Below are 27822 nucleotides of genomic sequence, written 5' to 3' on the forward strand. Positions count from 1 at the left end.
CTCAGCCCGGACTCGGTTGGCACTTTTTCGACTAAGCCCATTTGGCTCTGCAGTGATAGATGCTATCAATTACCCCCTGAACAGAAACCGGAAATAATTTTCTTTGTTTCAATCCCCACCCGGGTGGAAAACATGTTCCACTGGAGCTTGAATGTGTTTTTGCTGTAAAACTGAGGTCAAAGCTGGTAACAAGTGATATTTGTGACATTGTTTTTGTTGTCGTGGTTGCTGTCGGCTTTGTGATTCTCATCAGCAGCAGCCTCAACCTTTTCACTCCCTCTTCTGTGTCACACACACACACACTCACACACAGCCACAAACACACATGAATAATGTAAGTGGCGAGGAAATTGCAGCAGGCTGACAACGACGCTGATTCCCCGCCGCAATCCAAAATAGTTTGTGATAGAGAGAGAGAGAGAGAGGGGAGGGGGGGCAACACTTGCATATCAAACAGAGGCTTTGTGGTTAGAAAAAGAAAGTGAGGAGGAGCAGGAGGAGTGGGGAGGGCAGGAAAGGCTCATGTTTAAACAGCAGCAGAGGAGGAGAGACGAGAGCGTATCAAAGCACAGATTCACAATGATCTGAACACCTTCCTCATTTTCTTTTTTTCTTCTTTTGAACCAAAAGGGAAGGCGGAGGAGAGGAGGTGATTGAAAGGCTGGAGCTGTGTCGGTAATTATTGGGTGGCCAGTCAGAGTTGCCTGCTACAATGAGCCGTTACATGGGTACGACACACACACATTTTTTCCCTCCCTCCCACATCTCAGTCTGCCTATATTTGTACACTTGTTAATAAGGACCTGTGTCTTTGATAATCCACACACTCGCAGATGCACGAACACTCCTGCACGCAGTTGTTGTTGGGCTTTTGAACGCGTGTTGTTCGTTAACCGTGCGGCCTCATTGTAATGCATACCAATCGGATCAGTGTGGAACAGCACCGCTTGTTCTCTCCACCCCCCCTCCGTCTTTAATATTGGATGTTTAATTTAGTAGATGTCTGATTGCTTTATTTGAGAGCGAAGTGATTCCATTATGGTTGCCTAATAAGAGTGTACTAATGTAATATTTTTTTCAACATTCTTAATTTCCATACATATTGGGATTAGTAGTTCATTCGGAGGCGCGCTGTCTGCCCGTGGTTTTCTTAATGAAAAGGGGATGAAGAAATCCATTAACTTGTGTGCATATGTAGAAGTCAGCTCAACACTTCATCTGAGCTCCTTTTTAAAGAACTAGTCGATGTTACTGAAACAAATGTGGCCACTTAAATTCATAGTTTTGCTTGGGAAATGAATAGTTTTAATAAAGAGAGAGAGATTTCCTTAACCATGAACCAGACTAAAGGCCAGATGCACACCGGTATCTGTATTAAAAAATAAAACAATTTCCTTTTTCAGAAATCTATGATAATGATAACAACTATTTTTTTCAGTCTGGCCACTTTATTCTATGTGGACACCATGTCATTATACCCTTATTGATAAAACGATCTTGACTCAAGGGCCCAATCCCAACGTCCACACTCAGAGACTTTGAGGCACATTCCTGCAAAGTCCGTAAGGGTTTAGGGCTGTCCCCATGGTCACATTGTCAAGTCAATGAGGGCTCTCTTGCAGATATTTTTGAGCCCTTTATGAACACTTCCCGCAAGTCCGCATTCCTGCAGACATTGCCTGAGGGAATTACCCACAATTCATAGCATTGTGACGTTAAACACGGGAAAAAAAAGATAAACATGGAGGACGACAGCCAGGCATATTTAAATTTACACAGAAACATTAAGGATTTAAGATGGTACATAAAAACACATGAAATCAGAGGAATGCAAGCATTAAATGACAAACCTGGTTTATTCATCAACCACTTCTTTTAATTTTGCCTAATGAAGTTTGACAAAAACAAGTAAATAGATTTTTTTGATAATTACCTCTATGTCTCGTAAGGCAAGAGCCTGGAAGACATTCAAAAAAGCGGTAAAAACGTAAAAAAAATAAATCAAAATTGGCATGTGTTCAAGGTAACGTGATATGTCGCCGCAAGGTGCTGACTCATTCATATTTATACCATTTCAAGCCTTTGCAGCCTCTCAAACTCAACCAGGTGACGTCAGTCAAGTCCCCGAGTGTTCAGGGTTTAAGGCCTTAGAGGGGATATTGGGATTGGGCCATGGACCAAATGCTCAGTTGTTCAGGAGCTTTTGACACCCATCGAATGCTCCTCATCCGCAGTTTGAATTTGTTCATTTGCTCTGGAACTGTATAGATGACACAAAATTTCATGATTCTGAGCACCTCTAGGACTTCTCATCCATGTTGGCTCCATGTTGTTCTGACCTAACTGTTATTTTAATTTTTTTATTTAAATATGTCTTTCTTTGGATCTTGTACCATGGTTTTATATCTTTCGGTGAATGTTTTTGATGCTTCTATAAACTGTGTGGGATGAATACTATCACTGTCGTTGCAATTTCTTCAGCTGCAGTGAAAAGAGCTGAGCGGTATGAAAGCGGTTGCTCAGTCAGCCATGTTTTTAGTTTGAAAGAGAGTAATTCACCCAGAACTCATTACTTAAGATAGTCATTAACAACTCTTTTGTGCAGGAGATGAATTTAGATATCTATCTGATGTCTGACTATCTCAGCCATAGTCAGATAGTTTTCTCTCCTGTGTTTATGACTTAAGAACAGGGGAAAAAAGTTTTTGTAGGGTAATCTTTCCTAGTTCCTTATTTTTTCATCTGTGAAACAGGTGGGAAAAACAGTGTTGCCAGGTGAGTTTTAATTTACCGTGGCCCAAAAACTATTGTTACATGAATAAAAAACAGAAAAACAGGAGTCAAAGGTTTGACCCTGTCCACACTGAGAACCCCCCCAGCTTTTTCTTCCTGTTTTTTGCTGGGGAGGGGGTTGTTGGGATACCATCAAGCGTAACAAATCTAAACAAGTGCATGTTGGATGCTACAGAAGTTACATCTTGGACTTGAAAAATAGTGTATGAAGTGAAACCATGCGAGACTGTCATTATGCATAGTTTACTTTTAAATATTAACGTCGGACCAGTGGTAAATTTTTATGAAACCAACTCCCGCACTCATGTTAATTAATCGGACTGGCCGTTAGCAATCATATCCTTTTGTGTGTAGGCTAATTGCTTAAAGTGAGAGAGTCTTATTAGGACACATTTGCCCACTTGAGCAGTAAGCCTTTAGATCCAGATGTACTTTTATCTAATTGATTATCTGACCTTTGATTTTCTGTGTTTCTTCATGCCTTGTTGCATTTCCTCACTGAAATGTTCTGGCTCTGAATGTGTATCCTTGATGCCGACGGCCTTACACATAGTTAGCCTACATGTGAGAGATTAATTGATACTTTGAAGGTTGTTTATGGTTACTATTTTGGTATTTCATACTGTTAACTTTGATATAATTTCTAAGGGACCCCACTTATTTTTTGTTTGATAGGTCAATTTGCAATTACATCCTTGTTTCTTTATATGCAGGCAGTGTTTATGTTCCAAATGTACAGTTGTAATATGTTTTTTTTTTGGGCTGCAATAATTATGTTATAATAATTTAGTACTTTATGCAGTATTGATGTTTGTAAATGTGCTGCATGGCATCCACCACAAGGTGATGCCGTTGAGTAAGTCTAGCAAGTTTTGAGACAGAATTAGTAGAAGAAGAAGAACAACAATTCTTGTTCTGTGGTTATTCATTGCAGTTAGTAAAATCGCGTTTCGTCAACATCACAGAAAACGTGCTGGCGAACTATAGAGAACAAAAATATGCTCCTATGTTTTTGTTGTAAAGTGGACAAATAAAATCACTCAAAGTTAAACTACGTCCCAGCATCCGTCTCTGGCTCAGTATACATAATCAAATTAAATGTTTATTGCTTATTTTTGTATTTAACAAACAGCTGATTGTAACGTGACACACAGGACACAAACAGCGGTCTCCTGGATGAAAGCCTTGTGTTAGTTGGACCCATCCACCTCCACTCCCGCCCGCCTAATGAGTGTCTTTTTGCTCTTTAAACTACGTCACCACACTCCGGCGCACTTTCTTAGAGCGTTTGCTGTTGCCGTGGATGGGTTTACATTATAGTTAATGGAACGCCCGGTGCGTTTCATAAAGGGGTGCCTTGTGCGGTGGAACCGAACACCGACTCACCGTCACCGTGACAAAGCCTCAGTATTTGATGCCCTGGGAATTAAAATGGGCTGTCCTTTCGTAAGACTAGATAAATACCTTAACGTCATAAAAAACTGTCAAATGTATACAATGTTTTGTGTATGTGTAACTTGGATGTTACATAACAGTACAGGTACTATTTACGTCAGTGTATTACTTTAAGCTCTTGACCGTGGGAGTTGTCAGAAAAGAAAGCAAAGCGTGTAGCAGTAGTAGCTGTTGTAGTAATGTTAATAATAGTAGTTGTTGTTTTAGCTGTATTAGTCACAAAAAAGTCATATAAAACTAGAATCACTGCCTCGCGGTTGTATGCCTCCGTCAACCAGTCAAGTTGCAGTTTACATCCGTGTCTGTCCAAAATGTCATCACTTCATCATTTTATCATTGTGAGGCAGCTGCAAACCATCCCCCTCACTAAGATGAAAAAAAAACACTCGTGCACATTGACAGTGTAAAGGTTGACATCAAAATCTAATACAGGAAGTGATTATGCTTATGTTGTGCTTTTATTTTTTGCAAACCATACTAATCACTCTCTCTCTCTGAGGTCCACTTCCTGGAGGCGTGTTTTCATGGAGTGCACAGGTGGGAATGCAGTCACAGGTCTCCAGCTGCCATCAATCACCTAGTTAGACCAAACCAAGTGGCAGGTAAGAGAGAGGCGTGTAGGTAGTGGGGTAGTTGGAATTGTTTGATGGTTCTTCAGTTTATTATGCTTCCTAGTTAACTTGAGCTAGACTGTATAGTCATGTGCATTTTATATATATTAATATTGTGGAGGTTTATTTGTAGGTACGTTTAATTCATTTATTTTGGGAGTGTTCGGGTGCCCTTTATTGTTGGGAGGGTCCATTGGTAGTTAGGCTAGCTGGAAAAGCTGGCTGTAATTTTGAGAGCTAATTTGTCAGAGCAAGGTAGAGGTCAGAGAGTGTGCTTCTTCAGCCACCGGAGTGTGCTTTACCTGTGAAAAACCTGTTTCACTGTCCAGCAGCCTGTCTGCCATGGGTGAGATTGTGAAGTTCTTTTTTGTCACTTGCTGAAAATCACCAGTGAAAAACAGAGCTCCATGAAAAACTGTCATCAGCTCATCTTTCAACCGAGTCATACACCTGCATCCCACCTGATTTTTCCATCCTGGTTGTAAGGACTTACCACTTAAAACTTTACAATCCTGTTTGACATTTCTGTGAAATTGTCATAATTAGCATATCAATTCTTGAGTTATGGCCAACAACATGTCTTGTGAGGTGCCAAAAACATTCTGCCTACTGCAGGTTTAAGGCTCAAAGTTTGGCACAACTGAGGGCTTGGACGCTTTGAGTGACAGGTGGGTGCTGTACCAGGTTGCTAGCTGTGTCACCAGGGCCTGCCTCAGCTGTAACAACGCTCCACCTCTTTGGTGGCCATCTTGATGGCCGGAGCCACCCACTTTTCAATGGCTCTTCAGAAACCTATCAAAAAAGTCAAAGTAAAGTATGTCGAAAAATTTCACAAAAAAAAGTAATTCTATCGTATGTCGAAAAATGTCATGATAAAATTCAAAGTATAGTACGTCAAAAAATTTCATGAAATGATATCAAAGTATAGTATGTCGAAAAATTCATTAAAAAAGTCATAGTATAGTATGTCGAAAAATGTAAAAAAAAAAGTCATAATATAGTATGTCGAAAAATTCATAAAAAAAGTCAGTCTAGTTTGTCAAAAAATTTCATGAAAATATGTCATAGTATGTGGAAAAATTTCATAAAAAAGGTCATAGTATAGTACGTCAAAAAAAATCATGAAAATATGTCATAGTATAGTAAATCGAAAGATTTCACCAAAAAAAAGTCATAGTATGTCGAAAATTTCATGAAAAGATTTCTTAATATAGTGTCGAAAAATGTCCTCAAAAAAGTCATAGTAAAGTATGTGGAAAAATTTCACAAAAAAGGTCATAGTATAGTATGTCAAAAAATGTCATGAAAATATGTCATAGTATCGTATATCAAAAAATGTCATAAAAAAGTCATAGTATGCCAAAAAATTTCATAAAAAATATCATAGTATAGTATGTCGACATAAGTCATAAAAAAGTCATAGTATAGTATGTCAAAAAAGTCAGAAGATGTCATAAAATGTCGAAAAAAGTGATAAAAGTAATATTTTAGTATAGCTTTTTTTGACATACTAGACTTTGACTTTTTTAAGACTATTTTCAACATACTATACTATGACTTTCTTGATTTTTTTCAAACTATTATACTATGAATTTTTCAACATACTAGACTTTGACTTTTTTATGACTGTTTTAGACATACTATACTATGACTTCTTAAGAATATTTTCAACATACTATACTATGACTTTTTTTGACATACTATATACAATGCCTTTTTTTGATACACTATACTATGAATTTTTTCGACATACTATACTATGACTTTTTTGCGACATGCTATGCTATGATTTTTTTTTAAATACTTTGACTTTTTATGACTTTTTTTCGACATATATGCAGCTTCCACTCTTCTCTGAAGGCTCTCTAAAATATTTTTGCTGCTGGGATTTGATCTCATTCAGCGATAACAAGGTCAGACACTGATGTTTGGTGATAAGGCCTGGCAATCATACACCATTAAAATTCATCCCAAAAGTGTTGGATGTGGTTGAGGTCCAAGCTCTGTACTGGTCCACACCATTCAAAAAGGACTGTAGACCATTAGTACACAGTGTATTTTGGACAAGAAGTATACGGATAGTTAGAGTTTGCTATCTTCATGGTTGTCGATCATGTTTTTAATGTGTTTGTGGGCATGCTAGTGCTGAAGTTTGGATAAAAAATGCACTTAGATTTTAGTAATTTCACTGTAAGATAACTCATGTTCATGATGAACTGCAGTTATGACGCATGTGCCAGTCTTAGACAAACCATCTGACATTCTCTGGAAGCATCTAAACAGACGGATCCCACTGAACTAGTGCCACGTAAACACATTGAAACTACTTATGAATGTGAAATTTCCACATGGAGCATAAGGGTTTAAATAACATGTGTGATGAGGGAACACACTATGTATTGTACACAAATTATACTGTACACACATTGGTACTTTTGACGTGATTGATAGAGGGGGTTCCTGGTATATTTGGATTGGCCGACACGTTGGCCTCTCTTGAGTGCACACTGCGATAAACGCACAGAGCTGACCTTAAAAGCTACATAATTGTTGAAGAGCAGCTTGTGATCCTAAACATTATGTTCAGCACAAGAGCCATTTAACATATGTTTCATTTGACCTACAAGGAAATCTGTCTATAGGGCAAACCTTCTACTTCATATTATAATATATTAATATTGCATTATGTTTTTCACAATGTCATCGGTCATTTTTCCATTTAACACATGTTGTACCGCTGTGTTTTCTACTGCAGGACATTTTTCATATCAGAAAATATCATAAGCTAGTAAATGTTTACACTGCAATTACAAATTGTTCTCATGCCAAGGACATTATTGGTGGAAAGAATATGTAAGATACCTGATTTACGTTGAAATATTCTGCAATTCCAGTGTTAGATATTAGCCACATCAATGTATGATCAATAAACGTATTTGTTTCTTCAACAATGCCTTTTAATTCTACTTTTTTTTTGTCAGATGCAGTCAAGATGCATCACAGTCACTGGTGCAAACAAATGAATTTATTGAGAAAAAAGAAAAATCAAAGCAAATACAAAACACTTACATAACTGTCCAAAGCTCATCACCATCATGATGATAGAAAAGATATGTTCGGTTCTATTTATTATTTTTTTTTTCTCAGTAGCTGCACATTTTAAATCTATGTGGTGCTTTTCTTGACAAAAAGCAATCATTGTAATTAATCTATCTTTGTATTTACAAATGATGTAAAAACATTAACCTTGTTCACAACATGTCTGCACCCAGAACACAACATTTAAGAAGCTGTTTTATGGTACAAATGAATGGTGGTGGTGGTGGGAAGTGAGCCGCTTGCTCCTTCCAGCTGCAGAGAGAGAAGTGTAGCATGAAGCGACTTCATCCTTCACCACTCTGCGTGGCTTAGGCTCAGCCCCTTTCTACAGAGGAATACAAATAAAAATAAAAAAACAAGCATCCCCCTCTAGGAAATCCCCACTGTCTTTAAAAAAAGGAAAACGCCTGTGCGTCTTACTTTCAGGCATCACCCCACAGCGTACTGCACCCTCACCTGACCGCCAAGTCTATTATTTTTAAAAGCTGCATTGTTGCCTCGTCTTTTAAGAAAATAGTATGTTTCTGGAAAGCTGCAATCTGGGAATCGACTCCTCTGTCGACTTTTTTTTTTTTTTTAAAGTACCCGCAATCCTTTGGTTTTTTCCAGCATGACAGCAAGCCATCAGCTCCTATTAGGATTAGTGGCCTGACATGTTTTCACACACTCCTACCCTTTAGCTGCTCTCTGCCGACAGGCTCGGCTCTGCCAGCGTGGAGAAGAATAAAAAGAGCAGGATGAGAGCGCTGCTGCTACTTCCAGCAGAATACAGTGCCTGTAATGCCAGGAGAAGAAGCCAGGTTGGCTTTTTGGAGGATTGCAGGAGAAGGGGAATTGGGGGGGTGTTCTGGTGGGATGAAGTTAGGACACATTACTTTTATATTTTGCCATTTGCTGTGCAACAAACCGTTTCAGCAGAAAAACATTGCTCCCAGCATCTCCCCCCCCCTCTCTACAGCTCCCTACTGAGCTCCATGGTGCACCGGTGGCACATTTCATCACAGCCAGGCATGGTGAGATGGTTCCTCTCTGCCTCCCTTCCTCATTTGCTCTCTGACTCAACCCTCTACCCTGTAATCATCTCTCTTATCAAAGGTGAAAAGAACGGGTCCTTTTCAGACTCAGCGCTCCTCTCTCCCCTCCGCTGCTTTATTATTGGTCTTTGCCTTTTCATTCCTTTTTACACAAATTGTTCTCACCGGTTCCACAACAGCAGGAAGTCTTTTTTTGTTTTTTGTCGAGTTGAGAGAGAAAAAAAAAAAAAAAAAAAGATCCATCAACCTGATGTGAAAAGGAAGCCAAACAACAGGAACACTTGCCACTGTGCTGACAATTCACAGCTTGGATAATAACTACAGACTTATTATTTCCCTGCAGTTTTCAGTCCATTTTCCTACAATCAAGTGTACGTGGTAATTTAGCAAGGGGACAATGGGAATGCGTGAATTGCGTATGGCACAGGTATCACAGCTCAGAATAATACATATGAATAATCATTATAAATGTCCCTTCATCCTCCTCCTCTTTCTATTTATCGAGTAGTCACCTTGGAAAGCCATTTGACATAGTTTGTATTCTAGCGTGCCATCGTCTGTTAAAATAGTCTCTCGCAGCCGTCGCATTTGGTATGCCTGAGGAAGAGCGTACGCGGAGCAGAGCAGCAGAGCAACTATTTCCTCTCCCTCCCGCAGTCCGCACGTCCGCTCCCATTTCTTTGTTACAAAGCTGTTTGAATTTTTGTGCACCCTCCCTCGGGTGAGGAGGAACGCCAGGCGGAGGAGCGCAAATGAGAATAGGAAATCACATGAAGACGAGGGCGCAGTAGTAAGTAGAAAGCTTGATGTCTTACAACCCACGGAGCATTGAAACTTGAAACACCCAACCAATACAGAATTACTCAACCCAGTGAAGGACACATTACCAGAAGAAAAGAATAATAATCTCACCCTGCAACCCAGTGCTGGTCGAAACACTTTTTTTTCCCCCATACAAACATTGACAGAAGCTGTGTACAGCCAGGCAGCGAGAACACAACGTGCCCACTATATACTTAAAAATCCAAACTCTGTATTATATGGGCTACTCAGTATGATCCCACTCGTCTTCACTGTCGTATCATGTAACAGTGCAAGAGTGGAATATATGCAAGAGTCCTTTGCTTAATTACAAAGATTAAATTCAGCAGCAAGGTGCTAAAAATACATTTCATGTGGCACTGATTTGCTCAGGTATAAAAAAATAACCTGGCCAAAAACATTTTTTCGTTTCACATTTGAGGCCTTCAGCTGACACTCATCCAGAGCAGCTCACAATGAGTGTTAGAAAATAGAGGAAATTTGGGGGTTTTGTGGCTGTGACTGGAACAGATTTTTCTGACAGTGAAGCTAAGCTCCATCATGATGAGTAGCCCGGCTAGAGAGTGACGTGCCGAAGCCTTTAACCTGACTGGCAGGTTTGATAACGTCTGCTCCTGCAAAATTGTCATCCAAGGTAGAGGGAGCGCAGAGCGACAGGCTCTTTTCACAGGGACACTTTCATATGTCTGTTAGGCCACCATGTTGATTGACGGGGCTCATCAACCAGTAAATACAACACCTTCCGTGTCAGTTGTCAGCGAGTGAGGCGCGCGGAGCGATCTCTCTGTCAGTCAGTCAGCCTTTCGCTGTTTTCTCGCCTCGGTCGTCGCTAAGCGTCTGCTAATTGATTGTTTCAGGGTGGCCTGTTATCAGGGTCCTATCAGTTTGGTCCTTGGTGCGTCTGAGCTCAGAGGTCGCTGGCCTCCGCTCGCTCGTACAGCGCCCGCAGCTTCTCAAAGCGAGGCCCCCACTCCCCGAGAGTCTCCTCTCGCCTTCCGTCCCCTCCTCCTCCCCCTCCGACATCCCCGCCGCTCCCCCCGTCCAGCCCCGCCGAGCTGAAGGAGCTCAGGGAGCCGGCGGGCGAGCCCCCTCCCTCGGTGGAGAACACCTGCAGGGAGTCGAAGGGCCCCGTGTCGGGATGCTGGTCGGCGTCACGGATGATCTCGCACAGGTAGCGGGCCAAGTCCTGGCTGGAAAAGGACAGGGAGCGGCGCGCCAGCTGGGAGGGGCGGGCCTGGCCTTGGGCCGGGAGTCTGGTGGGGGGGACATCCCTGCGGAGGCTGGCGGTGGTGGTGGCGGTGGAGCAGGAGGACGCCGCGGAGGGGGGCAGGGTGGTGGAGCTGGCTGTCCGGCTAAGGGGGTCCAGCGGCTGGACGGAGGGCGGGACGGGGGGTGCCTGGTGGAGGAGGTGGTGGTGGTGGTGGAGGGGAGGAGGAGGGTGGTGGAGGGCTCTGGAGCGGCAGTACTGGACCGACTGGGCCGGGCTCGGCTGGAGGGACTTCTGCAGCTCCGCCATGTCGTAAGCATTCTGGACACGCACATGCAGAGGAAAAGTCGAAGTTAGCAAAAAGAGATAGCAGCAAACACAAGAACGAGCCAGAGTGAAAGAGGGAATGTTTTGCGGAGAGAGATGAGGAAGAAAAAAATTAAATGTGACAGAGGAGATAGCAGAAAAATGAAACGAGAGCAGAAAAACAATCAGCTCCCCCCATTACGCTTACTGTGAATGCTCCACCTATTTAAGTTTCGAATCCATCTCCATTTACAGTCTCGGAGAAGGCATCGTAATTTTGAGTATCCGTGTGTGCGAGAGACCAAAAAGATAAAAAAAAAACATGAATGGAGGTGATTCAGAAAGGAGATGAAGGGCGTCTCTCTTTCCATCCCTCTCTTTTATGCACTGCTGCATTGGGGTTTAGGAGCTGCCTTTAATTTCGTATACTGTAACAGCCAATCACTTCAGCACTAATGGTTTCCACCAAAACAGTAACCACGGCAGCAGAGATGAAAAAAAAACAACTAAAGGATGTAGGAGGAGGAGGAGGAGGAGGAGGAGGAAGAAATGGTACACACGGAGGAGGTGTGGGTCGCTTTGTAAAACTGATTATGTGATGAGTGGAAAGTGCTGATTTTTCCTCCAGAGAGCTTTCAAACAAGACTCTTGAGAATTAACCGCAGCATCTGCTATGCTATAGGGGATCAGGACTGTGTATGTGTGTGTGTGTGTGTTTGGCTGCAGGTGATTTACAGTACGGAGGACGAGATCTTGAAGGTTTTTGGGTACTGACAAGGTGTGATGACAATATGTGTATGCTAGTCATTGTTCTACCGTGCGTGTGTGTGTGTGCGGCCACATGTGTTTGTGCCGATCAAAGCTGTGATATTATGCAAGCTCTTGAGTACTGTTGAGTGCTTGTGGGTTATAGTGGCTGTTGGAGAGAGGAGATAAGGATTTTGCGTGGGCCTAATTAAAACGCTAGCACACACACACTCCTGCTTTCCTATCTTTGTAAGGACCCTCATTGATATAATGCATTCTCAGCCCTTTACCCTAACCTTAACCATCAATACTAAATGCCTAACCCTAACCCTTACCCTAACCTTTAGATCACACCTCCGGTCATATTGTGTATCTATTTAACAATATATGCATTTTCTTTTTTTTCTTTTTTTTTCTTTACAAAAAATCTGTTTCCAATCATCTTTTCTTCCTGTAAAACCAAAAAGGACGTGCTTACCTAAGCTAGTACCAACTAATTTCAACAAAATCCATTCATCCATCTATCCATCAATCAATCTGCAACAAGGGAGGTGTGTGTGTGTGTGTGTGTGTGTGTGTGTGTGTGTGTGTGTGTGTGCGTGAAGCCTCAGTCCTCTGTAGCTCCGTATTGCGCTACGATCTAAGCCCTTTTTTAGAGGCCCAATCCAATGCGAAGGATTCAATTTAAATCCCTTGTAGAGTGGATAGCTTGTCATTTGCAAATTACTTTATCAGCTAATGTCACGTAGCAACCAACGCCAGATCCATGCAGCGTAGCTAAGTTATAGCTAGTTGACCTTCCTAGCTTGCTTGCTAACGTTATCGCTAGCAAAATACTGAGTGGATTTGTTTGCTAGACAAACGGTGTTAATTTTAGCCAACAATAAAGGATTGTAATGATACAAAGCAAAGGTGTATAACTAACGATTGCTTTCTAATAGCGATGCAAGGCAGGGGCAGCCAACAAGCTAACTGTGACCTGAGCTAAGGTTAGCCAGGTAGCTGTAACTTAGCTATTCGGCATGGATCTGTCGTTAATTGCTTCGTAATGTTAACGGAAGTAATTGGCAAACAGCAAGCAACTCAGTATCATGCCTTTGAAGAAGTGAGGACTGGCCAAAATGTCCTCACTTTCCAAAATGTCCTCACTCTGTTGGTTAAAAACATGTTTCGGTCCTCACTATGTAACAAGTACAAGAACATGTATACACACACACACGCACATACACAGTGGAGGACTCTATTCCAAATTGAATTGACTGGATCCACCATAAAACTGCTACTTTGCATTCACTGCTGAGTATTTCCATACAAAAGTGATGTTCAAAATTATGCAGTTGCAAACATTTCACCTTCATGAAAGCACATGTGTATCTGAGAGGTGTACCTGGTCCTCCTCGCCGCCTCCCTCCTCGTCATAGTTAAGGACGTTCTCTCGGATGTCCTCCCAGCCGTCGTGGTGGGCTGAGACGTGGTAAACGCCCTCTTTCAGCCCTTTGTAGCTCCTCCAGCGAGTGTAGAAGAAAATTCCCAACAGCAGCACTGGAGTGGAGACAGACAGTTGTGGAGGCTCATCAGTGTATGCATTAGATGTCAATGATTAAGATCCTTCAGCCAATTAAGGTATGGCCCCAGGGAGACGGGCTGTTTAATGGGGTTGGCCTTCAGCATCATTTGCCAAAAATGTGAGCTGAAATATGGTGAGTTCCAGGGTTCAACTGATAATGATGCTTTAGGGTTCAAGCTAACACGAGTTATTTTATGATTGCTATTTGACAAAATGTATTTCAAGGATTTTAAGGAGTGTTTTTTTTTTTACTTAGTGATATGTTGGGGGGCAGCAGTAGTTACAAACTTCCCATCAAATCTGAGTCAAAAACTTTCTAAGCAACAGTCAAAGATTCCCAGGGCGGGCAAAATTGAGTCTCTGTGCATCCCCAGGAGTCCAGTTCCATCTGAGCAGGTGTTTTTAGCAGCTGAATTGGCTACAGCGAACAAACTCTTCCAACTCCAGCAGATACGGAGCAACACACGATACAACAAAAATGCGTGAGGCTTTGTTTTTTTATAATTCATTAGACTGTTTTGTATAATTATTTATATATACACTTTATCATATTTAGCTTTTTCAATTTCATGCCTTGCACCACAGGGATTTGCTTAAACGCTCCTTGTAAAAATGAAACTTTATAATGCCTTCATATATTATGTAACAGAAATATTACAGGTTTATGTCAGGTAACATGAAACAGAAATACAGTACATTCACATACACAAGACATACGTGTGCATTCAGACGTATAGGTATTTAGGCTTTGTTTTAAGAGATGTTGGTCTTGTGTAATTCTTGTCTTTTGATGAATTTGTGCGGAATTATTAGCTACGTTTAATCTTTTGAAATTGTTTTTATTGAGAACTGACAGACATAGAGCTTGAGCACCAACAGAATTTTTGTAAAAATATTTTTTCTTGTTATTCATTGAAATGATTTAACTTAATTTATGGTTCACACAACTAATAAAGTTGGCCTGCGCTGTGAAAATAGTGTAAGGCAAGTGTTTTAACATGCTATGCTAATTAAGGGGAAAAAAAACATAGATTTTGTATGTTGTAATTGTTTAAATGAAGGAATTTGCTTAGCATGTGCATCCATCGCAGGAACTTTTCTTCAAATATATACTTTTATTTCAATAAATCTTTTCTATATATTTTCTTTCCACTTCTTTTCTTAACTCACTGGAGGCTATTTAAGATGCAGATTGAAATGATTCTTCACATCCACATTACTTTACATGCATTTACCAATATCTCTGTAATTAAGGGCAATTATAAGCGTGTGATTGCATGACAGGCCTTGCAGGCATAGAACATCCTTCAGATTATAGCAAACGCAGGCAGTAATAACAGTGTTAGGTTGTAAATTACATACATAGATTCATAGATTAATGCTAACAATAACCCTGGCCAACGGAATCACAGACAATTAATGGCCTGGCGTTTTATTAGAGCTACTTACACCCCCTTACTAACTGACAGTTGTAAATGTGAAATATACACAATTAACATGGATATCTGAGATTGCGGGAGCTGTTTACTCTGATTAAAATTGTATGTGTGAGAAAAGAAGTGGAAGAGCTCGGAAAAAGTGATTGCTTTAAGTTTCACTTTTTCATGTTGAGGTGATTTAACTTATGTAAAAAGCAGATTGTAGGCAGCAGCACACACACACGGACACAGTTCGCCCAATCTGCATGTATTTCCCACTCTAGCGTTGCTCTGACCTTTTCAGATGTCTAACAAATCCCCATTACCTTGTCTCATCCCTATCACCTCTTGCCTTAGTTAACCCTTCACAATTCACAATTCACTAGCCCTTCCATATTAACCTGCTTTACACCCACACACACTCTCACGGTTTCTTTTTTTCTTTTTCCTAGTTAATTCAGCTGTGCTCAAATCAAACAACTGAATCAAAAGGACTTTTTTCACACCGCATGAACTGCAAAAGGAGAAACTTGTAGAATCTGGAGTGCAATGTTGAGATAATATTTAATAATTTACAACCACACATAATAAATTGAGCCTAACTGAATTATTTTCGGAGTCATCCTTATTTTCAAATCTATTTTTTGCAAAAGGCTGTACATAGGAGAGCTGCCGTTTAATCACATTTGAGAACAGCAGCAATCACGTACCGCAAACGATTCCAACTGGCAGCACTATAAATACACCGGCTGTTCAAATCCTATTAATCTGAGATAACACATCAATGTGAAAAATCTGTGATCTTAAACAGTTCAAACACATCTTTTAAACACTTGCTGCTCCTGTCTCTCCTTCTCCATCAACCTCTGCTTTTTCATAATCCACACATCTTTCTCCTACATCACAACTAAAACCCGGCAGCCAATCCATCATGTAAGCACACCAAGAGACGGCACTCAAACTCCCCGTGAATTGATAACACCCCATTAAACAGCCCACCCTCTGACAACTCTGTAAGAGTAAATTCACTCAGCCAGAAACCAGCTGCACAGTACGAGAGGCAAAATCAATGTTCATTTACTGTCAACTTGTCCCCCCTTCACCACAACTCCGGCGTCTGGCAGATTTATAAGATGAAATTGTTTCAAGAGATTCACTGTTTCATTTTCAAGAGTGGCGTTATGGCTTTTAATGGCAGTCAACAAGAATGGGGAAAAAAAAAAAAAAAGATAAAGAAACTGAAAGACAGACTTTTATTTTGGCAGTAGACACATGTGGCTGACTGTTGCAGAGAGCGGCCTTGATGTTAGAGAGGCAGTGAACTGGCAAAAACAAGGTCAAAGGTTCAGTCCCCTGCCTCGACTGCAATGGTCCTCATTTACTGTGGGGTGCCCTGAGCTTCCCAAACACAGAAAAACAAAGTGGAGAAGCAGCTGGTCCAGCAGCCTGGAGGTTTACAAAGTCGGTGATAATATGAGGCTTTGAAGGGAAACTTTGCGGATTTCAAACTAGCTTTGTATCATTACAATGTGGAACAATGTTTAACTTCCTTTCATGTTGCCAGCACCCAGAGATCCCCGCTTATTTGTCAGCAAATGTCAAAAAATATCATCTGACTCACAGTTTTCACAAAGATTCTGGCATTCACCAATGTTCTCTTATTTGAGATTTGTTCTTAAGTAAGCACATAATCTTTGCACACTCAAGAGCATACTTGCACACATTTGAGTGCTGAAATGTTAGCGCAAAATAATTGCAAAATGATTGCTTTTTCTTCAATTATACAATTGGATTCAAAATACAATTAGGTTTATATTGTGTGTATTTAATTATATGGTATATTTTTGTTATATTTTTTAACAATTAATTTCATTATTTTACAAAGCATTATGGTCTTTTAAAATAAATGCTAGTAATAGCATCTTTTTTGTTATTTTATATTCTCTACTGATGCTATTAAATATGACGGCTCGATTGGCGTTCACTTCCTGCAGAAGCACCTCCACTTCAAATTGTCTTTTTTTTTCTTTTTTCGTTTGAGGTAGGAGTAGTAGTGGTAATTTATTTCGGTCCTTCGGACAATTATCCACAAAGAAAGCACATAAAAATACATAAATACATAAATTAAAGGGAAAAGGTGTAGGTTGAAGCTTAAGCTTATTATAACTACCCAATATGCCTTAACCCTTTCACTACTAGGTTTACAGACACAAAAACAAAGTTCGAAACGTGTCATACAAAATAATAATCATACGTCGATTTTATGTGTTTGCCACCTTATTTTTAAACATTTTCTTTAATTTGCAAAGTGAACTACTCATTTTTAATTCCTTATTTTAAACAAACCTATTCCCTAGATTTGCAGGGGCTTTTTCTAATTTCAGACAATCTCTGAATACAGTTAGGAAGCAAATTATTTTGTGCTTTGTACATTATCTGTGGAATTTTAACATCAACTAGATCACAAACTTTTAAAGCATGTAAGTTAATAAGTAGTGCATCGGTTGGTTCTTAATAATTAGATCGGACTGTAAACAATGAGAAAGCGCACAGAAGAGGAAGTCTTGGCCCAGATATCCCCCGGCTACACCAGTCAGCCTTTTATTAATATCATTCCTATGTTTTACTTTTTTTGCTCTAATATTTTTTATCTGTTCTGTTTGTTTATTTCACTTCTTTTTATCTGGTTTTATTGTTGGGTACTTTTTCTTTTCTTCTAAATTTAAGTGTTTAATTGTTTCTTCTTTCATTTTCCCATGTAAAGCTCTTGAACTCTGTTTTAAAAAGTGATGCATTAATCAATCAATACATCAAACTGTACTATATCTCTCCAGTTTCTTAATATTCCTACTTTTTTCAGAGGATATCATGTGCTAAAACAAAAGAATGTTTTTTTTCTGTTTCAGTGTGACTGACACAAACTAATTAGGTTACAAAGTTCTGCTATAAGATAGATACCGTAGGCTATGTGGATGTGCAAACAAGCAACACACTTCACATGGACTCCATTAAGACTTGCTTTTTCTCACTTGGGTGAGAAAATATACAACAACATGAAAAAAAGCCTGTATGTGATGTGAATAGAAGCAAACAAAGAAATCGGATCTTGAGCTGCTGTGAGGACGACTGTACTCTACTGCATGGATCAATATCCTCTGTGCATTAGGGCTTAGGTCTATATGAGGGGGGAAATACAGCCTATAGACTGATGCGAAGAAACTGCAAATATAAGAGGTCTGATTCTGCTTGGTGTAAGGTGGTGGAGTTTATGTCTTTATGTGTTTACACCCCACTACCATCTGCAATGTGTGTGTGTGTGTGTGTGAAGAAGTGGCTAGTGTGAGCTCCATGGGGAAGTGAGCAAGGAAGCTGGAGGTCAGGGCGTACAAGATGAATCTGCCCTGTTCAAAGGCCCTCTCTAGAGGGCAAACAGAGAAATGGAGAATTTGATCGGCATTGTGTGTGTGTGCGTGTGTGTGTGTGTTTGTGTGTGTGTGAGTGAGCCTGAAAAGAGATATTATGTGTTTATTTGTTTACACTGCCTCCAAGGTCCTGTGGTCTTTTTGACCATCACTCCTTTTTTTGTTAACTTTCTCACTCTCTCTGCTTAAATCGTACTCTTGCCTTATACTTGACCCTCCCTCTGTTCTACCGCCTTTAAAGTAATATTCAGTTTTTTTCATTTAAAGTGCTAAATGCGAGATCGGGATCATTTTTATTGCACCCGCACGGCTCTCAACATGACAACGACTGAGCCGGTGGCTCGCAGCTAACGCCTTACATAACAAATAATTGTTTGCTGCTATAAAGGTAGGGTTGGTAGTTTTGTTCAAATAAATGTATTTGTTATATTTGTTGAAATTGTAATTAAATTGCGTAAATAAATCAAATGCTCTGTAAAAAAAAAAATAAAAAAAAATGATTGGCCGGCCTGCCTGCCTGCCTGCCTGCCTGCCTGCCTGCACTCATTGCACATCACTAGAGTCATCCACAAGCTGCTAGCTGGACAGCTGTGAGTACTAACAATAGCCATGTTTGTTGTTTACATTCATAATGATAATTTTGTGGGAGTGGCTTTGGAGGGAGGCCTGAAGGGAAGGGCTGACAGTGTTACCGACTTATTCGCTAGATTTAGCGACTTTTGGAGGTAGTGCTGCTAGCTACTTTCACTGGAAAAGAGTTGGCTACATTGGGCTTTGTTTTTCAGTTGGATTATTTTTAAAATCTAGTGTACTCTTGCTAGTTTGTCAGCATTACCGACCCTACCCTTGGATATCATATAGAGCACTTTTAAATAAATGTCCGTTAAGTCACTATCGGCGAATGAGGTAACACAATGGTGAGTGAGCATATGGCCCGCTGATGAAAGCCCTTGCATTTGCAATATTGCGAAGGGGGTGTCTGTTGCGACATTCTCAGGGAAAATAAAAAAGCGGCAACGCTGTTTGGATTTCTGCAAAGTGAGATCCAAAAATGGAGATATTCAAGATTGTAACAACAAACGACCACGATAAATCAAACCCTAATCCAGGACCTCCAGCAGGTGCATTGGGCAATCTGCATCATACTAAATATTACAAAATTTCACCTGAACCAATTTACTTCCACAAGTCATTGCCACAGTCCAAAAAAGCACTGGAACGGTTTGAAACAAACTGATTTTGAAGGAACAAGTCCCAATTGCCAATGACCTTGGCAAGCATTGTTAACTACTAAAAGGAAAATTAATTTGAACGTCCTTTAGTGGCCTCTCAAAACATCCAACGCTGCCCCTTTATTCAGGACCGGAAGCACAATGAGGCAGCGTGCGGCTATCTGATGAGCAGGGAAATCCATTGTGTTTTCAGCAGTTGAAATGGCGCTGAATGAGTGTGTGTGATGGAATTTCCAGTCAGACAATCAATATCCGAGCTGCCCAGCAATGAGATCAGCGTCTACAGTATGAGTACATCGACGCAAGTCAATAACAAAGTATGGATTCTAGCCTCATCAAATTATAATTTTACTGCAGCCGTCTCTCTCTATCTCTCTCTACGCGTTCAATTTATCACTACTCTGTTTCTCACTGCCCTTTTTTTCGTGCTAACTGATACCGTTTTTTAAAGGCCAGTACCAATATGTTGCTGCCAGTAACCTGTGATGAGGTTTTCATTGGTTCCTAGTTTCAAATGACTACGTCTATAGATGATGATAGAAATTCACGGATCACTTCTAGATGTTGAGTCTCTTTCCAGCTCACATAGGAACACAAACAACCAATCGATTGCAGTCTTCCCACACAGACTATTCATTCCAAAAATGTAAGTAAATATGTCCCCAAAGTTCTTTTGATTTGTATCACCTGCTCTCCATGGAAACCTGATATAATACTTAATCCAAGGACGATATCATTTCAGCTTGGTCCACATCTGTTCTCTACCTTTCACTCTCTCAAGGTAGCTATGCTTAGTGGCACTTTCTATCGTCTCCTTTCTCCATTGGTCTCGTTATCGATCTAATGGTGTCCTTCCTCAACACACTGCTCCTCCTCTCGTAACTAAAGTCTCAACAGTGTCACACTTCAATCTACCTGTATCTCAGCTGTGCTCTTACAAAGGTGAGGCTATCAATAGACCTTCATCCTGCCATGCACAGCACATCCAGGGACATTTTGAATAGCAAACAAACAAGTTTTAGCGAACTTTCACAGTGCAGGTGTGAGGCTTCAAAATAGATGGATTTTTTTTGTTACTTCACAAAGTATATTTAATTCTGTGTGTGTGTGTGTGTGTGTGTGTTTTCCCTGCATACCTCACATCAGCATGCGTCTCGAATCACTGAACTTTGTTTGTCGAGTTCAGGTGTGAATTCACCTCCTAGGGAATGTGGAATTTCACATCGTCCAAAGCAGCTACGGAGTTGTTCAGAGATGCATTTGGCCGCATTACCGTTAAAATATAAATGCAATGAGCATCCATTCCTCGGACAGCAACTGCAGAGATGAACTGTCAACGGACGGTTACGTTTTGAAGAATGTACTACACTGTGAAGATAATTCTCCATCTGTTCTTATAGTGGCTGTAATCAACATTATTAACTTTTTTTTAACAATGAATGAAATGTATATTGTGGTATGGGTCGCTTGAAGTGACAAGCCTACAGAGAATTATCACATGGGTCAACCAACTGTTTGTGCACCGTGTGAAACTAAAAGTTATATTGACTGATTTTGTCACGTCAGTCTTTAGTCACGTGACTCGTCGGTATCGTCATGAGTCGCTAGTCATTGATACTAACGTCAACCACGACTGTTTCCTAACCCTACCTAAGTGTTTGTGTTGCCTAAACCTAACTTCCTGTGAAAACAAAAGTTTTTTTTGAAAGGACACTATGCATGCAAGGATTAATATTGACACGCTGTCCCTGGTCCGTCCAAAAGTAACGCAACAGGGATACCCTGTGTAGTCAGTCTCTGACAAAAAAAAAACTAAAACAAAACAAAGTAACCAGCCATGTGGCTTTTAAAGGGGACATATCATGCTAAATTTCAGGTTCATACTTATATTTTGGGTTTCTACTAACGTTAAAAACAACAACATATGAATATACATGTATTCACCCTCTGTCTGAAACGCTGTCTTAACGGCTGTCTCTTTAAACCCCCCTCCTGAAAAAGACCAGTCTGCTCTGATTTTTTATGACATGTTCCTTTTAAATACAGTCATTTTTCAACAGGATCAGGTTATAGGAATTAATCAAAGTTTAGAGGTGTAAGTTTTTAGTGTTATAAGTGTTTTTTCTCTATAAAACAAAGGCAATGAAGACATTTCTATTCATAGACCACTTTTTAATGAAGTATTGGGCTAATGCATGAAGGTGTCATAGCCAGGTACTTCAATTATGAGAAGCCCGGTTAAGATCTCAAAATTGCTATTGTAATATATGGTTCCCTGCAGCCAATCATACCGTGAAGATCAGGTTCATGTTCCATTCGTAGCAATAATTAACCTCTAAAAATAGAGGAGATGGACATTTTAAGCACTATGTTCACTGTCATAGTGCAATAATGATCCCATAATTGTTTGAAGAACATTCAGACATTAATTAACTGGCCGACAAAAGCCTCTGGTATCAATCCAAGTGAATGTTGGGATGAACTGGAACACACAATGTGCAGAGAGAAGCACCATCCATAACAAAGAAACAAAACATCCAAAACCTGAAATCATCCAAAAAAATACCATCAGCAATCATGTTTTCTGCCCTGTCCAACACATTCTCTATGCTGCTTAAAAGCAATTCTGCATCACAGGTATGTGTTATGAAAGTTGAAAAGAAAGAAATACGAAATCTTCTCTCTTATTTTTCTGGTCATGGGAGATTAGGGTATGGCTGACGGTAAACTTTCTCAGATATCAGATGAACACACACTGACCTGAACAAAGACATAACTTTCATAAAGTATGGATGGAGAGGGAGTTTTGCAATTTCAGAGCGAGCAAACGCTTTCATAGTCAAGACAACACCTGCTGAACCAGCGTGAGGTGTCGGCGCAGTCCCAAATACACACTTGCCTCCAATTCTGGAAACAGATGTCTAAATCACGTGAAGTTAATTAGTGAGTGGTGTCTTCTTATTCAGTGTAACTCGGTGTGTAACAACATTGTTCAAATTGTTAAACTGAATCAATGTTTAACTTTACCACTGATGTAACTTGGCTGGTGTTCTGCCTTTGATTTCCTCTTAAAGACTAATGAGGTAGAAAGTCGATCCATCTATCCATCCATTGTCTAACAGCTTATCTTGATTAGGATGTTACGCAGATCCTGAGCCCCCGCCATCATTGATTGAGAGGCGGGACAAAACACTAGATACAAGAGAAATAATCCAATTAAAGTTTCTCACCTAGAGTATACACTGAAATAGTGCTTTCGTGCATTTTCAAGTCTTTCACTGACTAATGCCAGTTATATACTACATGAACATCAAGCCGATTTTGGGTCCGATTCCCCCCTCCCGACAACAATTATTTTGATGGTTGTCAAGTTTATCTTTGCAGATATTCCTGTGGTGTGAGGTATGTTAAAAGTGTTTTTTACATCTCCCGATAGGCTTGAAAGTCCATCCTCGCCGCACTGATTTCAATTCGTAAATATTAAACGTTCAATATTTACGATCGAATATCCTGTTGCGTGTTGGGAACCCTGAGGACAGCCAATGGTACATTCACGTGGGAAAGAACGACAGCCAATTGAGAACCAATCTGACTGAAGCAGAAGGACAACCACCACAACCAGGTTGATTTCAGAATACATGATGCTCAGGAAACCACATTCACATGTACAGGCAGTTAAGAGTCTCCAGTGTACGTATCAGTAGAGAAGAAAGAATTGAACTGTAAAGTTATTGCCTCTAAATAAAAGATATCACCTAAAATGCACTGTGTACTAGACACTAAAGGAAAGAAAAATCAAAGCTATTTGAAGATTTTTTCACAAGTTAAATGTTGTCGTTCAGACAACAGTCTTATCTTTTCTCTAGCTTCAACATTTGTTTCCATGAAGTTGAATAACACTGGGTGTGTTTGTGTGAGGAGGCAATGAAGGAAAGGGTCAGAACATGCGTCTTCCAGGCTATAATGACTGGGAATGCATACAGGAACCGCTTCACCTTCCTTGCACAGAAATAGCAGACTTCCCTATCCAACTAATTATCTTTGACTTACAGTGCATGGGTGGATCATAATATACTCATGTCTTCCTCAGCAGCACATCCAGCTCCACATGGCATAAGTGGGTATTAATGTACTTTCAGCTGGGGAGATTTGGGTATTCTGCAGAATATGAAGAAAGATCTGGTGGAAGACTCAATAAGGGGCTGTCTAGGCTGTGTTTAGTCAAGATTAAAATGGGTTCGGGCCCTGAGCTTGCTGCTGCGCTGTCAGACCACCGCCGTTTGGAGCACTTTACTTTAAGATTGACTTTACTCTAATCGTTTAAGTGAAATTAACTGTGTTTTGCTTTCGGGCATTGTAAGCTGATTATCTTTGTCTTGATGCTGCTGTTTTAAGCAGATCTCTTGTGAAAAAAAAAATAATTGTGAATTAATATGAGAGCAACTTCAATAACTATTGTAAAACTAAACGCTTGCACTTCAGACAAACCACAAGCAACCTTTTGTTGCTTGTTACGCTGCTCTACTCTCTAAATTAAAGACATGCTGACATTTAAGTTATTATAGATCATTACAACCTTGAGGGTGATTCCAATTAATTCCTCTCGCATGGGTTTGCCCAAGATCATCTTTGTGAAAGACTCATGAGAGTTACACTATATGACATACAATATCCAGCCCAGTCGCACAGCAGTTCGTGAAGTAGTCACAACATTTAATGCATTAATTTGTGTACATAGACAGACATTTTCTTTTCGTGATGGTCAGCACAAAATCAATTTGTATGTTATCCACGTAATTGCGAACCGGGAAGACTAGAGATCGGCGAACGCCACATACGGAGGAGGTTGGGGTGGATGACTGGGTAAAAAAAAAAAAGACTTTCGTGTTTGTGTCCTGTGTGAAACCAGAAGTCAAATTGATTTATTTGTCACGTAACTTCCGTTCTTAAGCTACGGCACTACTGGAGTTATTTTAACCAAAACCGTGATCTTTCCCTAAAGCTATCTAATTCGTTTTTGTCACGTAACTTCCGTACTTAAGTTACGGCACTTCCGGTAAACCAAAACCAGGATCTTTTCCTAAACCTAACTAAGTAGTTTTGTTGCCTAAGCCTAACCAAGTCAATCTTTTCCTAAACCTAACTAAGTAATTTGTTGTCTAAGCTTAACCAAGTCGATCTTTTCGTAAACCTATCTAAGTTGTTTTATTTTGAAAAGACTGGTGTGGAAATTGGCCCTTGCGTCACGTGTTGCTGGACATTCATCTAAAAAGGCACAGAAAATAGGTTGTTGAAAGTCGTGCTGAGCGTCATAAAAAAAGGGAAATTCGTGTCTATGTACACAAATCAAATCGATTAAGTTTTGTGTCTATTTCATGAACTGCCGTGAGACTGTGTTGCAATATCGGGTCGTAGCTCCACTAGATTTCAAGAGCTTCATTCATGGATTTAAGATGTGTCATGGGTTCAAAGGCATTTTATCAAGCTCTTATCCATATAAAACTGCTTAGTGAATCGAATCCAACCATAACTCAATTCAGAAGAACTGAAACAAAACTAAAACTTCAAAGATAGAAAAAATAAAATATATATATAGGGCATGCATGAAAGTTTAACGGTGAGATTCTGACTACTGAAAATCGACGTGAGGGAATCAGATGGATTGTTTTCAGTGAAGAAGAATCCTCACTCTGAACTGCGAAACACACAGTCAGCTCACATTCATACTGAAGTGGTGTTTCTGACTTTAATCAACCATCTTTGGCAGAGAACACTCTGAAGACACTGGCTGGCTGAAACTATTTTAAGTAGAGTAGAGAATATTAGAGCACATTACCTCAACAGCAAAGTTTCACTTTGGTTTTTGGGAAAGTTGCTTACAAAATAATGTTAATTGAGTACAGTCAATATAATGTATGGCAGCAAACTTCCTTCAGCTGAATAGGTAGAAAACTGAGATTTTGGCTGTTGGGTGTAAATCCCAGAGACAGCTTGTCTGTGAATACCTAGAGTCCAAATCACTAAAAACATGTGACCAGAGTAAAACAGATCATATCAGCAGCATAACGAAGGTCGTCTTTTTCCAACTCTGAAACATTTCCAGAATTGGAGGCTTTCTTTCCCAAACTGACTCAGAGAAACTCATGCATGCATTCGTTATGAGCAGACTAGATTATTACAATTCTCTGTTTATGGGTTTTCCAAACAAAACAATCCAGAACTCAGCCGCACGAGTTTTAACCAGGACAAAAAGATCAGACCGCATTTCTCCGAAACCTTCATTGGATACCTGTTGCTTTCAATTCAAACACCTCCTTTTGGTTTACAAAGCTCTTACTTCCTATAGAGCGCTTTCTCAGTCCGGAGAGATGGCCTTCAGTATTTGTGCACCTAAAGAAGTTTACCTGCTCATCTTAGACTGACACTGTGTTCTTTTAAAACCAAACTAAAGACCTTCCTTTCACCTAAGCATCTCTTAAATCAACACACCGTATATGTGCAGCTTGTTCGTATGCGTGTATGTATTTTTATGTGTTTATTTTTCTCATCCATCTCGGAGGTAACTCACTATTTTTGCATTCCGCGGCTCTCCATTGGCCTATTTTATGTCAGTAAAACTTACTATACTTGCTATACTACTGTAAATGTTCAATCTTCCTCCAAACTCTCAACAATTCAAAAAGATAACCTTTGGAACACCTTCACCTCGGAGGAGGTTGGTATGATAGAATCAATGTGGCAATCACTGAACTGCCTGCTTAGCTCATCTGGTAGAGGAGATTGTACGGATATATTCAGTATGTGACCAACATCTGTGTCCTTAATCTGATATCCTTCTCTAATCTCCACGCTCTGAGTCTGTGTGACTGCTTCAGTTCCCACAGAACCACCATAGTGCCGATTCTGTATGTTGTAGATCATCACAAATGAACCACAAGTACTTGTAAAGCTCATCGTTTTATAATGGTTCATTTTTTCTACTGTGTTAATATCAGTAACTGGAGTACTAGTTCAGTTTACGTCTACACTCATGGAAAGGTAGCATTTACTCTCATCAAGTCCTTTCTCAATGACTGAATGGAGAGCATGTCTGCCACCTGTCTCGGAGATTGTCCGCCATCCATTTCGTCTGGCACTGCTATGATGATTAAAGCTGCAGTGGGTAGAATTGGAGCAAATATGATTAAAAAAAGTTATATTTATAAAACGGTCACTATGTCCTGACAGTAGTGCATGAGACAGGTAATCTGAAAAAAAGCATGTCCCTCTGTGTCCTCCGTTGCTCCTAATGGCATCTGCAAGATTTCACAGACCGTAGGAAAACAACCAATCAGAGCCGAGCAGATATCTTGCCATCTCTGAGCAGCTGCCAATCACTCGTGAACTCCAATCAAACGGTCAAACTAAGCAGCACTGATCAAATATGAATCAATATTCTGTAACGTCTATGCCTATTTCTCGCATAAAATGTTTTCAGAATCATCTTGTAGTGTACTGTTTAGTTATAAAATGAGAAAGTTTGTGACCCGGCGGCCATGTTGAGCTCAGGTTGAGGAAATACCAAACACCGCCCACCAGCCGGAGCAAACTTTCTCATTTTACAGCACACTACAAGATGTGAAATCTGAAAACATTTCATTGCAGTAACAGAATACAAATTAATATTTGTTCAGCGTTGCCTAGTTTGACCGTTTGATGGGATTCCACAAGTGATTGACAGCTGCCTCCGTTGAATGAACAGCCAATAGGAATGCTCTCTCTCTGAAATGACCTGTGATTGGCCAAAGTCTCCCGTCACGGGCTAGATTTTTTAAAGCCTGAAAACAGAGCCATGAGGAGGTGCAGAAGTCTAGTTTTCTCTCAAAGCACTTGAATTACAATATGCTGAAAGGTCATTATGGATTTTTTGCCCAATGATGGCAAAAATATTGAGCATGAGGGTCTATGTGACGCAGACTTTTGTCATCGGACCATTATCACTTCAGCTTCAGTCTCACCTCTCTGCATCAAAATTGACACAATCTTTTTTCTTCAAAATTAAAATAAATAATTAAAGCGATCTGCACTGTAGCTGCAAGTATGAACATGTGATGGCGTACTGACATATTG

At 40.1% G+C, this 27822-nt stretch overlaps 1 protein-coding gene across 1 annotated transcript in view; it reads right to left on the reverse strand.

Moving 5' to 3' along the window:
* Positions 1-7836: 7836 nt before the first annotated feature.
* The window catches only part of si:ch211-186j3.6 (neural-cadherin), a 338768-nt gene continuing 318782 nt past the window's right edge, over positions 7837-27822 (reverse strand). The window contains exons 36-37 of the mRNA XM_037746583.1: positions 13462-13616; positions 7837-11342 (exon numbers count right to left, since the gene is read on the reverse strand). Coding sequence (XP_037602511.1) covers positions 10722-11342; positions 13462-13616 — 776 coding nt within the window. The 3' untranslated portion in view covers positions 7837-10721. The remainder of the gene's footprint in view (positions 11343-13461; positions 13617-27822) is intronic.

The sequence above is a fragment of the Sebastes umbrosus genome, chromosome 2, assembly GCF_015220745.1.
Source record: "Sebastes umbrosus isolate fSebUmb1 chromosome 2, fSebUmb1.pri, whole genome shotgun sequence".
In the NCBI taxonomy this organism is placed as follows: Eukaryota; Metazoa; Chordata; class Actinopteri; order Perciformes; family Sebastidae; genus Sebastes; species Sebastes umbrosus.